The sequence below is a fragment of the Anser cygnoides genome, chromosome 7, assembly GCF_040182565.1.
Source record: "Anser cygnoides isolate HZ-2024a breed goose chromosome 7, Taihu_goose_T2T_genome, whole genome shotgun sequence".
NCBI classification, from domain to species: Eukaryota; Metazoa; Chordata; class Aves; order Anseriformes; family Anatidae; genus Anser; species Anser cygnoides.
The window spans coordinates 17,780,246-17,799,720 of record NC_089879.1 but is presented as its reverse complement, the minus strand read 5'-3'; the positions used below and the strand labels follow the sequence as shown (position 1 = coordinate 17,799,720).

The 19,475-nt window shown below is 42.8% G+C and overlaps 1 protein-coding gene across 1 annotated transcript; it reads right to left on the bottom strand.

Annotated features, from left to right (window-relative positions):
- Window positions 1-2,305: 2,305 nt before the first annotated feature.
- Window positions 2,306-10,606, bottom strand: ANKRD1 (ankyrin repeat domain 1). The gene is made up of 9 exons (XM_013193378.3): window positions 10,450-10,606; window positions 8,672-8,851; window positions 6,716-6,853; window positions 6,517-6,624; window positions 5,758-5,856; window positions 4,858-4,956; window positions 4,622-4,720; window positions 4,374-4,472; window positions 2,306-3,221 (listed from the first exon to the last, which is right to left on the bottom strand). Exons 1-9 carry the CDS (start codon window positions 10,474-10,476, stop codon window positions 3,111-3,113), a joined length of 960 nt encoding a protein of 319 aa, XP_013048832.3. The 5' UTR covers window positions 10,477-10,606; the 3' UTR covers window positions 2,306-3,110.
- Window positions 10,607-19,475: the final 8,869 nt, after the last annotated feature.

Sequence of the window (19,475 nt, the reverse complement as noted above, 5' to 3'; positions counted from 1 at the left end):
CATGTCTCTGTACTAAGTCAGTAAACTTTAACTTCAGTGGCCTGAGAGAATAATTGTGCAGTAAAAAATGATCTGCTTTCCTTTTTGTTTTGTGACCAACGACTATAAAGAAGATGCCAACATCGCTCATTTGGTAGGAGGTACCTTAAATTTGTCTTACAATAGCACTGAGTGACTTGACCTGTTGGATACACCTCGTACAGGCCATCCCTGTCCCAAAGCACTTGAAACCGAACAGTAACATGAGACAGTTGCTGCAGATGGAAGGCAGAGCCCAAGGTTACATCGAATGTGTGCTCAGCGTGGTATGCTGCAGTTGCAGTGTAACAGCTGTCTCACCTAGGCCTGAGCAGTCTCCACATCACATAAATGTTACTGCATCATGTCCCTTTTTTCATGTCCTGGTCTGGCAGTGTTGCCTCAGAGTGTTCATTTTGCTGCCTCCTGCCTTTCTGTTTTCCTTCCTGTTACTGCTTGAGTAAACCTAATCTGGCTGCCAAAAAAGCAGTCATAACAGATTTGTAATCCATGGAGCCTTTTCAGATCTCTTCCAAGGTTTTTCTTTTGATTAAATCAATCTAAAAAAAATATGTAAGATACTGTACTTAAGATACTCTTGAGCCAGCTTTACTCTGAATATTCCAATTCTCTATTTGTATCTGACAACTAGCTGAGAAGTGCAAGCTGTAGCATGTAAAATACTGCAGAAATCTTGCAGTGGATTATCTCTGAGCTCTCAGTAACCGGACTAAGCAGGAGGAGAATGAAGTTCTCAGTAGGCTAACATTTCCATCAGATGTTGACGGGAGTCACAACAGCTTTTGCTTCATTGAACAAATAATGAAATATTTTTTCCTTTGTTTTTATTTTACTTGTTGACTTTGTGATGTGTTTTATTACTGGTATTGAGATGTAATATATACACTGGTTTGTCATTTATGCACTTGCATCCAAAATGAAGCTCTAGCCAAACAAATAATCAGTGGAAATGTGCCTGTTAGTGCAACTTTCTGAGTTATACGTTATTGTGCCTTGGTGAGGGAATAATCAGCCTTGAGCATGAGAGAAGTTGTTTGATGACTAGCATATGGAAGGAGGCTTTTGAACGATGAAGATATCCTACTTGTTACTTGACTTCCTTAAAAAAAAAAAAAAAATACTCCCTGCATCTTTGCATGCATCTTTTTAAGTAGATACAATGCTTCAGGAACTGATTGAAAATATTTTTTTCCCCTCTGTTTCCTGGAGCATTGTTCTGTCCCCTCTGGTGCCTGAACAATTGATCTGCTTATGAAGTTATGAAGATAAACAAAACGAGTTAGCCAGCACTGATGTCATTTCTGTTTCCTGCAAGGTATGTTCCCAATGTCTGGGTAATTGTGCAGAAACAAGGAGTGAAGTAGTCGCTTGTGGAGAGGGACAGCAAGTGCAGACATGCCGTGGTTCTTATGGAAAAAATCATCTTCACAAATAAAGCCTACAGCTGGCAAGGTGACACTGACAAGTTACAGTGCTTGTGTGAGAGAAGTCTCATCTGTCTAGAACTGCAGCTTCTGTCTAAGATAGCTGGTTGCAGATAGAATAGGCATTTCTTCTCCTTGTTCCTCTATGGGGTTTCTGTAAATTCACTTCATCTCTGAAATTGATGCTCCAGTAATAAATACTCATTGCTGCCCACTCCTGACCATGCTTCATTGCCCAGGACTTTGTTTTGATCAGACTATAAATTCTGATGGCTAGAAGCCAACTTCACCAGCTGGTGAATGTTCATGGGAGCCTGTGGCATATTTCACTGGGAGGCTGCTCCATGGGGTGTTAGGACTTTAACTGAATGCAGCATGTAATGTCCCAGTGAAATCGGGCCTCGATGTCTCTGCTGGTGGTACTGTTAAGATTGTCCTGCCTCTGCTGAAGCACGGGGAGAGATGCCTTTCTTTCCTAGCAGGACTCCACGTCTTCCTTGGCTGGGACAATTGAAGCAGTCTTGTGTGCTCCACACAGTAAGTACTGACTTGCTGAGAAACTAGGATTTTTAAATAATAGTAATAAAGCTGTAGGTTTGTATCTTACTAGCTACTCAAGTACTGACTTTATGCTTTTGTATGTGTGTTTCTGTGAAGGGAATTAAGTAAGAAGCAGCACTTTTCTAACAGTGGCAGGGAGGTAGCTAAAGGGTGGCTGCTCTAGGCAGCCAAGACTTTTTCTTTTTTGAGTTTATGAATTTTACAGAAACCAAGATGGGAACTTCAATGAGAGACAGAAGTGCCTGGTGCATGTTCACTGCTCTATAATACACTCCAGCAAGTACAAAGAACCACTCCGTTTATTCTGAAATAAATCAGTACAAAATGTACAGAAAAAGCAGTACAAATTTACAAATATACATCATCTGGTTTTTTTGCATTCTTCAATCATCAGGCTTTGTAGTCATCTAGTTTTAAAGTTCCCATTCACAATACTGTCTCCTCTCACCTTCGTAACATTGCATCTGAATCCCGCAGTCCGTATGGTTACGTGATGGTTGGAGCTCTGTCCTTGAGCTCTTTGCCAACTGTGATCGCCAAACGATGCGTAAGGCCCATTACTCGACTGTTCCTCCAAATCCACCTGGCATTGCAGTAGACCTTCCATGGCTCGCTCTCTTCCACATACCACCACACATTTAACATATTTTTCTAATAGTGAGAATTTGGCAGGTACAAGGCAACAGTTGCAAGTATTAGCTGTTTAGCACTATGGGAAGGCTTAAGTTAAGTTGCTACTGTAGTTGGTAATACTGCCATCTAAGTCAAAAGGGTTTATGTTACTGACAAAGATTGTATTAGAATTTAAAATGATTAAAAAAAATAATACATTAAAAATTACTTTTAAAATAAATAAATAATAAATAGGAATAAATAAAGCTGTTTTAAAACCAGTGGATTCTTAACACTCTATCTGCCATTTAAAATAATTTATCTGCATGTTTGGCAGTTTTCAGTGAAGGCATTTCAAATATTCCAGTGCAATAAATATCTTCAATAAATATACTGTGTTCAGAGCTATTTTCCTCCAGTTTCATACAAAGCATTTAAAAGCAGCAAAAAGAGAGCAGTCTGGTTTTTGTCTCTTCAAAACTTATTTAGGTGGACGCTCTTGTAGGAATTGTCTTTCAGGCTGTTGAATAGCTCTTTGGTGCCGTTCTGCCACTGAAGAACAAGATCCATAGGGGTTTTCCCTTCCTGGTTAAAATAAGCAGAGGAAGCGTGACTTAATTTCTGCCAGTGAATACTAAGTCCTTTATTCTTCCTGAAATATTTGTACAGTGCGTCTGTCTGATGTGAGACCTTTCGGCATCCACAGGGTCAGCTGTACTCTCATCTCAGATCTGGGTCCTTTTGCTCTCCAGATCTAGTCCTGGTCTGTTCAGCCTCGTGGTGAGCTTTCCCTGTGTTTCAGTGGCACTAAGCCATGCTAGCAAATACTGTGGCTAGCAGAGCATGCTGGTGTTTCTTTTGATCCAGTCTAAACTGATTAGAAGTACATTTAGGTGGAAACCTCAATAAGCTACTCTTCGGTTTAATTGAGAATTCAGATAAGAGTTCATGTTGGTTTAATTAGATAGGTTATGAACAACATCTAAATAAAACAGTAGCAACTTCTGTACGCAGACAAAGACTGAGAGAGAAAGTCTTTTGCCTTTGGGGCTGTTTTTCCTCATTTTCATACCCTGGTGAAGGACAATGCCCGGAGTGGCCTTGCTTCGTGTCTGCTGGAGCAGAGAGAAGGGGCAGTGCAGGTGGTTGCAGGGGCAGATTTCTTCCTTGCCCCTCCAGTTTTGATTGATTGCCAACCAAAAGCATCGATCCGCATTGTTAACGTGCACTGTCCCTGCTGCTACTATTTTTTTTGGATTTGGGGGAGAATGTGGTCTGTTACGTCTGGTATTTTAATGTGGTCACATGTCTGCTGCTGGTGAAGTGGCTATCAGCAAAATCTCGGGTGTTTGCTCTCAAATGGAAGCTGATGCTGTGGGTGTAGCAGAAAGGAGCTCTCGCAGACCTCCAGGGCTCTCGTCTCTGACGGCTGGAGCCCACGAGCTGTACAGACAGCGAGTGTCTGTATGCTTAGATCTCTTTAATATATGATCTGTGTAATTAAAATAAGATGCGGTGGTGTTCTAAGCTGCACCTGGTGGGTTCTGGTTTTAGAGCAGGTAATGCTTTTTGTGCTGCTCCCTGACCTCCCCCAAGTTACACTTCCTCTGTGTCAGCTCTGCTTTAATTAACTCTGCAATGATCTAATTAAGTCTGTTCACAATAGTCTCTTCTGGCCTCGAAACCTGTCATACTGCTCTGAATGGGAAGTTTTGCTAAGCATTTTGAATTACTTACGCAGTTCTTTATGGTCAGGTCCGCGCCATAGAGAATCAGGAGCCGGATCATTTTGTAGCGGTTCAGCCTGACGGCGTCGTGCATCGGTGTGTCACCTTCCTACGGGTGCGAGACACGGGTCAGAGTCTGTCCCGCCATCAGCACCATGGTCCTGACCCCACAGTGCCACCAGGGATATTTGTGGGGCCATGGAGCTGTAAATGGGGCCGGCAGCTCGGTGCTGTGGGTGAGGAGCTGGTGGCACTTACTCTGTCTCTGGCGTTGAGGTCTGCTTCGCAGGCGATGAGGTGCTCCCCGCAGTCGTACTGGCCCGTCCTCACAGCGACATGCAAAGGCGTGCTCAGCAGCTTGGGGGGGGGGGAAGAAGGCAGTCAGTGGCACGGAGCAGCAAAGGGCCGCTCAAGAATGGCCACCAAAAATGATCCCCTCAGACAGGGGTCAGCTTTCTGTCTCTAAAGAGCAGCGGAGCCCCAGAAGAACATACCTTGTCTCTTGTGTTTCTGTTTATTCCTTTGTCCAGTAAGAACTTCACAACCTCCAGGTTTCCCCCCCGGCAGGCCCAGTGCAGGGCTGTAGATTGAAGCTATGACAGGAAAAAGAAAAGTAATGTAATCCACCATATTACCAAAAAAAAAAAAAAGCAAACGATCAAATTTCTAAGTGAATTCAAAGTCATTTTTCATGCAGTTTAACTTAAAGCACTTTTCTGTGATCATTGTTCCTGTTGTTTCTAGTAGCAGCCTCTCTTGCTTTGCTCTTCACCTCCACGATACCAGCTTTTCCACACAGCTGCCAGGAGGGGAGCCGCCATTTCCATGGCAGGTCCCGCTCTGCTTGCCCCTCCTGCTCTTATGCTGCCGCCAGCACGGCTGCTGAAGTGAGGGGGAGCAAGGCTGGCCACTGCCAACTGGTTAGCAAGGGGCTAAGCAGAGCTGGGAGTGGAGGAGCAAATAAAAACAGCTGCAAAAGCTGTGGATGCTCAGCTGTTCCAGAGGAGAGGAGGTCTCTCCTGAGAGCAGAGTTGAAATCCTGGTGGAGAACGTACACGTCGTGCTGGGCCCTTGATAAACGCGTGGGCCTGTGGCATCTCCACCAGCTGCTCGCGGCCCGGCCTGAGCTCAGCAGTCTTGCCATACTTTGGGCCTTACTGTTCGAGGCCGTCTACTGGTCAACGTGCTCCTCCGCTTCCTGCGATTTCCAGCAACAGCTTTGGCAAAGTGAGGCAGACGCCCCCTCCTGAAACCTCTTCTTGGCAGTGTTATTTTAAGGATAAACTTAAAATTTAAGACACTCTAAGGCCTTTTAGTGCTCCTCTCTTGTGTGTTTCTTTTAGCAGTTATTAAACAATGAGAAATTTTTTTGAAGTATAAGTCAATGGGCATACCATGTCTTTCAGTTCAAGCTGGGCCCCAGCTTCCACCAACTTTTTCACCACCTCTAGATGTCCTTCAGAGCATGCCCTGTGCAACGCAGTGCGCTTGAACTGTCAATTAAAACAGTGCAAAGTCAGATATCGAATATGGCACAAAGAGATCTCTTAAACTTTTCTCTCTGCCTCCCTGGGATGATGGCAAATACATACTTTATGCTGATTCATTTTCAAGAGCTAATACTTTTGAGACATGAAATCTACTAAATTTTAATAGCATCCTAATAGCAGAGAGCTGCCTACCCGGTATTTCAAAGAGTGTAAGGGATATCTGCAGTGTGACATTCAAATTTAAAATTATGCCTGTTGAGTTCCTCTAGCCAACGTGCTATGCTACATTTTGCAAATGCAGCTTATGCATTATGGAGTATGAGGGCATACAGCATCACTTTTTTTTGTAGCTCTGCAGACAAATTTCTTGTCTGTTCATTAGTAGCATTGGAAGACCTCTTGTTGAAAATAGGGCTCTCCTGGTCACCAATAGCTTTCTTTGAAATAAAAATTCTTTTGAAGTAATATTACTTTGGAGGTTCCCAGTGGCCCCTCTATCGCTACAAAAAATTATGCCAAACTCCCAGAATTTATTTACTTCCCCCCACTGTTTTTCTCTCCTCATAAGCATGGAAACTACAAAACCTACTGGTAAAAGGTATTTTTGTTCTGTAATAATCTCTTTTATGTAGCAGGCTGTGAAGTAAGAAGAGAAGAGCGTACCTCGTCACAGACATTTGGATCCCCTTTGTCTGACAAGTATTTTTCAATTATTGGCAACTTATTCTCCAAGGCAGCTCTAAAGAACGTGGGTACATCCACTGGTCCTGTCTGATGAAGAGAAATACACAGGAGGTAAATATGAGTGGCACAAAGCCCCATCCGTCCTTTCCCCGAAGAAAGTACCTCCAACAGAACTTACAATAACTTCTGGTTCGGGTTCCTTTAAAACGGGAGCTTTCACCTTCTTGCATTTCTTCTTCTTCTTCAGCTGAATAATTTTTTCAAGGTCCTCCAAGCTTTCAAGTTTTGATCTCTCCTCTAGTTTTTTCTTCTTCAGCTGAAACAAAGGAGGGAAGCCAGAAAGTTGAGCTGAGGGTGAACACCTCTGTCCTTCAGAGTGGCAGGACAGTGGGTGCTATTGTTCAGCCAAATCCAATTCACATGAGGTGAACTTTGAAATAAGTTGTCTTTTGTTGCTGGTGGTTTGTTTTTGTTGTTGTTCTTAACAGTTAGGGCTAATGGAGCATTGGAGTAAGTTGCTAAATTCTGCAGTGTTTATTCTTTTTTTTTTTTTTCATACACCATTGCACCTATTCCTAAAGGCTTTCTTCAGCTGTATGTTGTGGGATAGCAGGAGTTTTTCGGTCCATGTTAGACCAGGAGTCCAAGCAGTACTGCAGTCCCTTCTGGCCCAACAACTTAAGAAATCTCCTGCAGCATAGGCTTGGAAGCCCCTGCAGTTTTAACTGACTTCCACCAAGTGTTTTGCCTTCAACCGCTTCTCTCATGCAGCCACTGATTTATTGTAACATAATCCTCTTTGATTAAAACAAAACAAGACAAAATAAAAAACCCTTAAGTGAAATGCAAGGTTTATACCAATTTTAGCATTTCAGATGGTAAGTGTTACGTTTTGGTAAACTACAGAGAATGTCCCCAGTGTCCTTGAAGGGACAGTTCAACAAACATTTAAGACTAATTCAGGCCTGTGTTTTAAAGCATCCCTGCATGAAGTGAGTATGGGGCACTGCTAACATGAAAGACCAACGTGTTGCCTTCACTGAGTGCCATGGGGTGTCCATGGCTTTGGAAGAGTGACTAACAACCAAGGGGTACCTTGTGACAAAGTCTGTCCTGTGGTATCTCTAAGGGTAAATACGCTGGTGAGACCCTGCCATATTTTTTCAACTAAATTCTGATTTAAGTTATGTCCACCTCTTTTTGTCTGCATTTGGGGTTTGATCATTGACTTAATGGCAAACACTCCGTTGGCTGAGTAGACTGTGGAAATCAACAGCGAATCCAAAAGATTCTTAGGACATTGTGGTTGTTAAGATAGAGGAACTCGAAAAAAAAAATCTGTAGCAAGTAATGGTCCTGTAGTTGAAGGTGAAGGTCAATAGTTGTATTAATTTTAATATTTTTAAGGCTCACCTTTCCACCTTTCTTTTTCAGAACAAAGTCTTGTTCTCCCCGCTAGTTAAACCTTTTAATTCCCAAATTACTTACATTTTTAAGCCAGTTAGTTGTTGATTCACCACGTAATGTAAAATGTTATAGCTACCGTATTTTTAGAAAACAGCATCAGTTCTTAAGGCTACGGAGAGAATTGTCATGCTGCAGGAATACAAAATAATATTCTTTTGTAGAGCAATATCACTTTCATTTGCATTTTTTTTTCCTCAAAATGTGCTAGTAAGCACAATGCAGACTTTTTGTAAAAGTAGTATTTTCGTGATAGATGAGGCTCCTGGTTTCAGAAAGTGCCCTTACCCCTTCCCTGGCTTGGCTATTTTTGGTGGCAGCCGCTGGGTGTGCAGGCCGAAGGTGTCCTTCCGTCTGCATGCGTTCCCCTCACCAGCAGCTGGCAGCCAGGGGTCGTGGGGAAGGGGAGGCCCCCGGGGTTTCAGTCAGATTTTAGAGAGGGGGAGCCTGGGGGTCTGCCTCACGGAGTCAGTGCCTGCATCCATAGGCTGCAGGAGCCAGCAGACCTCTGCCTTCAGGGGGCTTCAGACCAACCTCCTTTGGCAGCGGTCTCCTGGGGGTTGTTTATCTAGCCCACCGTGCATGTATTTCTAATTTGGAAAGAGACAAAACTTCACGGGCTGCTGCAGAAAGCACGCACAGGATGATAAAAGCCCAAGCAAAAGCCTACCTCTGCCTCTAACTTTTTCTCCTTCTGGTATGCCAGATCTCCTCGGGTCAGTACGTGTTCAGAGACTGTCTTCAGGTCATCCTGCTTCTCTAATCTCACAGCAGCTTCATACTCTCCATTTTTAAAGTCCTCAGGGAGGAAGCTGCCAGTCTCCTTATCATCAGTTTTCTTTCCAGTCACCTGTAAAAGGAAATTTAATACAATGTAAGTGGCAGTTTGGTGATGGCAGCGGCCACCCCCTGAGAACCTGGACTGGCTAGGGGCTCATTACATGTCACTCCTGTCCTGCTCTAGGAGAGTGTGACAGACAGACTGCAGACCTTACTCGGCCTGTGCCTGGACTGACTGTGTGTGTGTGAACAGCTAGGGCAAGCTCGCTTGCAGGCAGACCTTCCACGTCCACACAGCAACTCCCTGTGGGCATCTTCAAGGCTTGGGTCAAGATCCATGGGGCCGCCTCAGTGTAACTCCCTGCTTGACTGGCACTGAGCTGCTGCTGTACCAACAAAAGCCATTGAGCCAGGAAGAGCATCCTTTCTGTTCAGGGTTTTCTTGCATTTTCACTCGCCACCATGTGTCAGACCCCTCAGAAAGAGGCTCTGTAAAAGGCTCTGGTGGAAGGAGCCACCCCGACAGGCACCAGCGCCCTGCGAGTGCAGAGCAGGGCAACCAAGCAGCTAGAGTGGGAGGAGAGGCTTTCTCCCTTGGGACCTTACAGCTTAATTGAAACGCGTACAGTGCAGTTAAATGGGGCTGCTGAGTAATTTCAAGGCTGATCTTACCCATTGCTGTCAGAACCAAAGTCCCCACTTACAGCGCTTGGCAAACAAGCACGAGGCAGTTCCTGTGCTGAAGCTGTGAGATGCTGCCCTCCAGCACAGCTTTGCATAGCTTTTTAAAATATTTTAGATGCTTGATTAAGTATGTTCAAAGAGATAACTTGTTAAACTTAGTGGAGGCTGTGGTGTATTTTCAGAGTGGCTCAGTATATGTATGTGCTCTGGACTGGCTTCCCATTCAATCACCCTTGTATAGTTGTGTTTGTTACAGAGTTTTACACTAGATAAATTGTTGGGGCCTTGCCAAAGAGTTTAAGACAGCATTAACTAGTCAGGCTGTATGTGAATTTCATCTCAACAGCTGGGAAAAAAGGAATTCCTGTATAATGTCCCACTGCTTTCCTGGATTGTTCCTGGTTTCCCAGTTTGATCATTGTAAGTCTGAACCCTGCAGTGCAAGCGTTCCATTATTTGTGGTCTGGTTTAGATATTATTTTTCAAAAGCTTATTAGAAAATGAACAGCAGTGAGCATCAGAACTGTTAGTGATGCTTAGTGCTGGTTTACCAGTGGAAGGAAAATGCTTTGGTTTCCCTGCATTGCTACCTCCTCCCCACTCTCTTACTGGATTAGAATTAGTCAGAGTGATTGTAAACCTAATAGCTTTATTTATTTTTTTTTTAATGAATCAAGGTCAAAGGAAAATACACAGCTAAATTTTAGTAATTGTGTAGTTCCTGGTAAATTATGTTTTGATGCAAAATCCAAAATGACTACGTAGTTATACCAGTGATGGGTCCCCTTATAAAGGAACAGTTAAAGTGAGAATATAACATGATAACATTTTATCGTATATACAGGTCTCGTGCCTAGAGCACAGCAGCGCTGGTAACCTGCTCAGTCACCTCAGTGACCCACAAAGGTTGCCTCTCTCTGCCTGGTATAATGACAGTCTAGAAGGAAAAGCAATTATGAGTAAATGAAAGAAGATTGCACCTACCAGCTCTTCTACCTTCATCATCATCATGTCTGCCAGTGTTTGAAGGCTGTACTCCTCTATGGATGAAACTCCCAAGTGCTCAAGCAAGCTCTGCAGGGACCACCACGCTAGCTTAGCTTATATATCTTTGGGAGAACTGTGCTTGAATGAGATAATCTTCCAACCTGGGAATCCAAGTGTGCCCCGTGGACTTGCCAGCTGAGAGGTAGGCTCGCGCTCATTCCAGACATGTTAACTAGCCAGATCTGGTGTCGAGGCAGGGCGGGGGGGGCGTCAGTGGGGCGAGGACGCTCGAGCCTCGCAGTCTAACCACACCGCGTATGTGCATCGGAATGAAATGTGAGCTCATCGGTCCTTTGGCAGTGACCGCACGGCTCAGCAATGCGAGTCATCCTGTGTTCCCAGTGCCCACTAGGACAGCTGTCTGTTGATATAGCATTATAACTTCATCATCTTCTTTTTATTTTTTTATTTTTTTTTTATTTTTTTTATTTTTTATTGACATTCAGATGACTGCAAGACTATGTACAATGCCTGTAGTCATACCTTCCTGATAAGTGGATTATGACCCCTTAAGTTTCGGAAAGCCATTCTTTGCATTGCTATTTATTCTTGGATGGTAAACAGTTTTAGGGGAAAGGACTTTTCTCATCATGATGGCAGTCTTCTATATTTGTTGGAAGGAATTCTCTGAACGGATTACTAAACCAGAATGATGTTTCTCGTGCTAAAAGGGCCTATGACACGATAAGTTACAATCAGTGTAAGATCTCAAAACAGCAAGCTTTGCATTTTTCTGGGATGTTGTCAGTGGTCATAAGGAGAATAATGAATTATATCCTATTAGGCCAAATAAAAAACAAAAACCAACAACAAGCAAAGAAAGCCTCACCTAATGCTCTTTTCTCAGGTGATATTTTTCATTTGAATATGAGAGAATAGGGGCACAAAGGTGATTGTTCATTTTTGGCTGTTAAGACAGGGTACAGACATAAACAGATGTGTGTTTGGGGAACAAGGAGTTAATGGAGTCCTTTAGGAGAAAAATAAAGGGGCAAGACACAATTCTTGTGCCATGAATCAAAATAGCCTGGAAGCAGGAGAATGAGCGGCACCAGAAGGCAATTTTAAAAAAGGAAGATGCGCTAATCTTTGCACTTGAAAAGTGTGGATAAATGCCAAGGAAATCAGTTCTGTCACTCTGCAATGCTCGGAACCTCTATCCGGTGAGGTACAAGCCTGGCTGCCGGCATGCAAGTCACCTGGCTGAAATGAATACAAGCACTCAGGTGCTTTAAGTACGAACAACATGTGCTTCACCAAATCAAGATCTATCTATCTTGGGTGTTGTTTATCTCATTATCATCATTAGCATGCTATGTTCATGACACTGACCTTTCAAGGTGTCTCTCCTCTGAACTATTTACCAGTAATCTGAGTACTTCCAAACTTGTCTTCTAGTGCCCATCATACCTATGCCCTCCCTTTCCCTGAAATGAAGCTGGACATCAGGTGGTTCCTTTACTACTCAGAATATATATGACATTACAGGATGAGCCCCAGAACTAAAATAGAGTATGTGCCAGCAAGAGAACCTTTCATAACATATTTTTCCAAACCCAAGTAGAGCCAGGATATCATTCCCTGAGAGTGGTGTGTCCTGAATCACACTGCAGGGCTTTTTCTCACAGCAGTGCTGCTCCTGCTACATCTCTCTGTGATAAGAGGCATCTCTGCTTGGCTTTTTCTTGGTTCCACATGTGCAGTAACAGGTTATCTCACTTTGTTTCATTCTGTGACTCTTATCTGGGGGATAGCCTTGAAATCCACAGCCCTAATAGGATGGCTGCAAAGATCACTTCTTGTTTAGTGGAAACAGATCACAGCAGAGAACTGACATGGGAAGAGAGACGCAGGGCTTGTTAGAAGTTTGCTTGAAGAATAAAAACTGTAAGCTACAAGCTACCTCAGGCCCTGTTATATTTGAATACTGCTCTTCTTTTTCCTTTAAAAACAAACAAACAAAAAAACCACAACCTGGTGTATGTAAAACTGAGTCAGCAAAACCTAACCAAGAAGGTGTAAGTGGGTAAATCTTTCTCTGCAAATGGTAGGTGAATCCATAGCCTGCATGAGCTTTACAGGAAACCTGGGTGTTCTGAGGGGAAACACAAACCCACTTCTCACATCATGAGTCTACTCCGTGCTGCCAAAAGCCAATAATTAAAGCTTCCACTCCCTGCTGACTGAAGAGAAAAACAAGGATTAAAATTGAATCTTCCCTGAAGATCCTGAATTTCTTTGTAAAGAAATGGCACACACAAAACCACTTTAAATAAAGGCAGCAATCTAAATTAACCTAATGGTAAAAGATTTTAAGGTAAATGTCATGTAAAGCGGGTTAATCGTTCTGAGATAGTGAAAATGCACAGATTCATATCAGCTAAGACTCTAGCCTGGATGCTTATCACTAATGCTTAATATCGGAGGGCAAAGTAGCTTTCAACCTTGTGCAGGACTGTAACCACTTAGTCACCTTTCAACAAGTGATTTCTCGCATCTCCGTTAAGGTGGTAATAGCAGACGGTCAGTGGGAGACGCGTAATGGAAATCTGGAAAACACTTGCTTCTCTGCAAAAGGATAAGGGCAAAACAATGATCTACAAGATGTAAAGCGATTGATATTGTCACAAAAAACTTCAGAGAGAAAAACAAAAAAGGACAGCAGGCACAGCATGGCGGAGAGGAAGCTACATGGCACAGTCTGTTCCCTGCTATCAAAGGAGAGATTGTCAGGGTAGCGTAAAGGATGTTTATAAGCAATTTTTTCGAGAGGTTAATAGTAGAGGGAATGCATTATGTGCGATACAAATGATATTGCCACCTCCTGTCAAGTGTATTACCATCGTGTTTTCAGTGCCGTCACTGCTGTACTCGGCTGCCTTACATTTTCCAGCCCTCTGCCCTTGGCTCCGTCCTTGCGCCCAAAGATGTTGCCCCGTGCAGTGCTGCTGTGCCTGGCTGTCCCTGCTGCCAAAGAAGCAAGGTAGGAAAACAGCAGTGGCTGAGAAGAGATTATGCACTTCAGAGGGTGTGAATCCAGCAAACCTTGTTTCATGAAAGTGCAGTCATGGATAAATGCATACCCAAGATACACCCAAGGCAGCATAACCCACAGATTTCTCCTGGGTTAGGGATCTGTCGGTGTGTAATGGCTTGTTTCTCTCTCTGTATGAGCACCCACATGTTGCATATATTCACACACACAACAGAGCAGTAAATCATAGGATATTGCAAGAACTGTATTTGCTTTCTCCTTATTTTTAAACCTTTTTTTTTTATGAAGGGCAGGAAATATTTGTCTAACATAAACTCTGATATTTATTGTCACAAAGCATAATATGAAAATTCCATCATTCAGTGCCCTAACTTTTTCAACACATTGGTATGTATGTATGTCTGTTTTATCTAAAGTGATCAGGGAATTATTACATAATCTGTTTAAAATGACTTATAGACTTCTCATCAATTTATGTTTTTGTGTATAAACTGCTAAAGAGAAATATTGTCTCCTTAGAAAAACAAAAAAACAAACAAAAACCCTACTTCACCTAGGAATGTAAAGTTAGTTTTTAACTACAAAATTAGAATGTAATAAATTATTAAATTAACAGCAGGATGTGGTTATAAATTCCATTTGTTCATATCACTTGTTAAAGAAATAAAGTCACAGTCTGACAGGTTGCTGGTCTGGGCAGCACAGTCCTCTGCTGTGAAACCCAAACCAGCAGTGAGTCATTAGTTGCATCACTTACTGTAGGGTTTAAAAAAAACCCTCCACAGTTGACATGAGGGCTGGGGTTTTCACACAATAGGAAAAAAATACAGTGATTTGTATTTAAAAATCAAAGGATTCGAATGTATCTGAGGCCTTGAGCTTTATCACGATGGCATTTGTACAAAATGTGTGAACTAGCTAATTCACCAGAATGGCTCTCAGTTAGGTGAGTGGAGTGAAAGGCACCTGTCCTGGTTTCAGTTAGGACAGAGTTAATTTTCCTCCTAGTAGCTGGTAGGGTGCTATGTTTTGGATTAGGATGAGAAGAGCGCTGATAACATGCTGATGTTTTAATTGTTGCAGAGCAGTGCTTACACCAGGCCAAGGACTTTTCGGCTTCTCGCTCTGTCCTGCCAGCGAGCAGGCTGGGGGTGCAGCAGGAGCTGGGAGGGGACAGACCCAGGACAGCTGACCCAAACTGGCCAAAGGGGTATTCCATACCATCTGGCGTCATGTTAAACAATATATAGGGGTGGCTGGCTGGGGTGGGGGGCCGGCTGCTCGGGGATAGGCTGGGCATCAGTCAGCGGGTGGTGAGCAATTGCATTGTGCATCACTTGTTTCGTACACATTATTATTAGTAATACTATTATCACTATTATTATTATTGTTATTATTATTTTCATGTCTTAATAAACTGTCTTTATCTCAACTCACCGGCTTCACTTTCCCGTTTCTCTCCCCCATCCCAGAGAGGGAGGGGGGAGGGTGAGCGAACGGCTGTGTGGTGCTTAGCTGCCGGCCGGGTTAAACCACAACAGCACCAGAACGGTTCTTACCTGTGGTCAAAGGGGTTTATCTGCTGGATACTCGCTTTGCTGTCAGTCAGCAATGTAGGTCAAGGTTCTGCTTATTCAGCACACCAGTGCCATTGTTCTGTTCACCTTATTTCTGACTACCTCCTTTTGTGCTCAGGTAAGGAGAGTATTCCCTCAGCTGTAGCAACAAGGCTTGTTTGTGTCAATATGGAGTTGTCTGAAACGTTTCTGTCATTCATAAACACTGCAGAACAACTCCAGTCAGTAAAGAAAGGTGTATAAACTAGAGAATTGCAGAACACATTATAATATTATAATATATGATTATAGAATCACAGTATAATTAAGTATGATAAGAGCATGCCTTCAAATCCCAGTAACCCAGTCATAACCCAGCAGGTACCTGCGCTGGCAACTGCTCTGCAGCAAAGCATAACCAGGGCTTTTAACTGGCAGCAAGGGAGAATTCACCTTCACTTCAATGACATTTTTTATCTTACCCTCAGTGTTTTATTTCGAAATATTGTCTATCTTAAAGCTTCCTGTTACTGAATCTTTGCCTCTGCCTGACCGTCTGTAAGTACTCCTATCCCAGTAGTACGATGCCTGTTTGCTGTGTAAATGTAAGGGGATGTTAGTATGGGGAAAACATCCCTCTGAAGTGCTTCACGACATGCACAAAACTCCAACTTGTTGATGCTGAAGAAAATGCAGGTCCTGGCTTTTCTCCCCTTCACTCACGTGGCACCCACAGCAGCTCAGGAGGTACAGGAGGGCTCCATTGGGCAGCTGTGTCAGATTTCACGGGCTGATCCTGAGGAGCGATGGTGGCTTCAGCTCTGGGAACAGCACTCTGCGAAGATGGCAAGTTTTGTGCTGGGCTGCTTAGGCCAAATAACATCTTTGCTTTCTCTGGAGAACCTCATAGCCAAAGGCTTGTGCTTCAACCCTGAGATGACATTTGCAATGCTCTTTTGAATGCTCTCCACGGTTTTTACTCTTTTAAGTCTGGGCATGGTATCCTACTAACATCTACTTCTCCCTGTATACCTTCAAGCATTGCATCCAGCTGTTGCATTTCCCTGCAGCATTACATTACAGCACACATTGAGGTATTTACCTAACAGGTCTCTCAAATCTCTCTCCAGGCAGAATCAACCAAGTTATAGTCACAACATACTCTAGCAGAAAGGACCTTGGGAGGTCATCTAGTCTAAACTTCTGCTCAAAACATGCCTGAGTATACTCATAGTGATTTCTTTTTTTTTTTTTCTCAATATTCATTTGAAACTTCTCCTCTTTCAATTAATGATGATGGTCTCTCATTCTCCTCCCTTAGATGTCTATAAAGAGTCTGGCTCGGCCTTCTTTGTAACTTCCTATATGGTGCTACTAGGTTTCCTGGGACCTTCTCTTCTCCTGGTTGTACAAGTCCAATTCATACAGCCATTTCTTCCACAGTAAGTGCTCCAGCCCCTGACCGTCTTGGGATTGATTTTACCTCATTGTTTGGACACGTGATGAAAATACCCAGCGATGTTGGACCAGGAACTGATCCTTGTGGGAATCTGCTAGAAATAGTTCCACTCATTTACTCCGTGCACATTGAGACTGACACGTTGCGATCTGTCAGGGAGCCAGCTCTTAATTCTTCCAAAGTGCATCATTTTAATTCCATGTAATGTGTGCTTTTTAATCATACCAATGATTAAAATATCGTGTGCTATGAAGTGAAATGCTTTGGCAAGACTCAAGTAAACTGCATTAACATGAATGCGACTTTCAACCAGACCTGTCATCCTGTGGAAAAAGGCTTGTTTAACAAAGCCTGCTTTGCATATGACCACGTGGACGATGTTCACTGCATTTGCAGGGGTCTGATTCCTTCTTGATAAACCTTTAGTCAATCCTTTCCCTCTTTTCCCAGAATTGCAGCAGGTAAATCATCCTGTCATCTTCCTTCATAATTTTCAGCCATTCAAAATGCCTTGGGAGTTGGGAAGAAAAGGGAAGGGAAGAGAAAAGAAAGGAAGGGAAGAGGAAAAAAGAGAAGACACCCATCACTTGGCCTGTGAGAGCTTTGGATGCAAACCACTTGGAAGCTCTACCTCAGGAGGTTCCTATATTTTGTGAATAGAAGGGAGCTCAGGGAGTCAAGGCAAGAAAGAACTGGGTGGATTTTCCTTAAACATGTGAGAATAGTTTGGTAGAAGATTGTTTGTGTAATCTCTTTGTAAAACAGTAGTATGTCTCAACACTGGCCTAAGACATGCATTCAGGCATAGCAGCCTCTCTCTTCCTTGTTGATTGAAACCATATCCCCTGAAACATTATGAACAGGTTGAAGAGATTTTTCTTTTTTTAAAAAATGGTGGTGTTACCTGGAAAAAAGCAACTTTTTTTTTTTTTTTTAATATATTGCAACTAAAATGTTAATGTATAAATCTACTTCCCATTAAAGTTGCTGAAAAGCTTTTTCCCACCGTTTCACGGGATGAGGTTTCACTGGCAGTGAGATACTGCTGGATATGCATACAAGCTATTTTAAACAAATATCTCCTTTGATTGCCATAATACCAGTGACAGTAGAAAAGCATTGATGCAACTTTGGAATTACATTACTTCAAGTTACTTTGGTTGTCCTCTTGGGGCCAGAGGGTAAGTATTTCTGTGACTGCAAACACAGATGGAAAAATCAATTTTCTCCTTTTTATTGATTTGTTACAGGTAGAGTGCATATACTAAAAATGCAATTTGAATTTAAATTTAGAGAAGACAGTAAATAAAGAAAACAACAACAAAAAAACCCTAGTGCATTTTCTCTGAAGTATCATAATAGGAGATAAATTTATGTCAGATGATGAACTGAGAAAAAAACCCTGTGCCTTCTGTAACACAAAGAAGCATTAAAGGAATCTGTTATGACACTTTGTCATGGATTTCTGTATTCTGTTTTATTTCAGGAGAAAATGTAGGGAATGCATGAAAGAGGAGAAAAGAGGAGCAACTGATCTAAATTGGTTTCTCTGGGCCTGCAAACTGCAATGCATTAATCTGCAGGCACTATTTTTAGTTAGTTGCTATTTCACAAGAGAAAATACCAAATATTTCCCCCATAGCTATTTTCTTTCACCAGAGGCATCTTCACACCAAATACAGTTGCACAGGGAGAATGTGGTGTAGGCCTTTGTCCCTCAAAGTCTGTGGCTGTCCATGGTGAGGAATGCACAACGCCACTTGACAGCACCTAGGCAGCTCTTGCTGAGGCTGAGCTAAGCCTATACTCTGCCCATACCTAACTCACGCCCTGTACAAATTTTCTATGAGCTTTGCTTTTTTTGTGTGTCTTTTCAGACCCTCCGTGTGCCAGAACCAGTGCAGGGGCAGGCTGTTCCCCACAATGCGACAGAAACAGGGAGAGCCCCCGTTTTCCTCCCACAGGGCATCAACGAGGAGGATACAGAGCAGCCTTAATCCAAATGAAACAGTGAATTTCATGGTGAAGAAATGTAGAAACAGACATATCCTTTCCTTTTCCTGAGGGATAGAAGAAAAAAAAATCAAGAAACTGAGAGCAGTGAAGCACATTTTTGTTTACCTACGCCTGCCTTTTCAGACAGCCAAAGGTTCTCACTAGGTGACTGCCAGTGATGTTCCCATCCAAACAAAAAGAAGAGGTCACTGCCTTCTCTGATGCTCTGATCCAGACCACCGTATTGTTTTTTTTTTCAGGCAGGTGGCCATGCAATTCTGCTGAGTAATCCTATGTTATTATACTGCATTGCATTACAAAGAGAGGAAAGGGCACTGATTTCCTGTTTTGCAGCAGGAGTGGGAGAACTGGTCTGGAGGAAATCAGAAATCACACAGACCTTTGCTAAGAAACTGCAGCCTGTGAAATGTAGCACAGTTCTACGTGCTTTTCACTGCAATGGTCATTTCATTTTTGAGTGCCACCGCCATGCGCAGCCTCTGTCCCAGGAGAACAACCACAGAGACTTCAACAGTGAATTTGTGGTACTACACCTAGTAAAACCTAAAGAAATGGATCCCAAGAACATGCATCCGTGCTTCCCTCAGCTTAATGCCTCAGGTTTCATGGAAAATTGTATAGCTCAGCACTGATGTTGGAAACAGTGCTGCTTTCACCAGAGTTTTTTAAAGGAGGAAGAGCACAACCATAACAGTCATAAAATGTTGATGAGAAGATGAAAGCATCTTCTTGTTGAAAATGAATGTTTAGCAAAATGAGCTCTCAAGTATTGCAGTATCCTTAACAGGAATACATAAAGCTGTGAAGCAGACCTCCAGCCTGTTAAACCAAGTGAATTAGTTAAAAGTAAAATATTAGAACTGTCAGTGCCACTTGATTGAGAAAGTAAAGACAACTATTAAACACGCTCTGCAAGTGCAGGTAACTTTCTACTTAT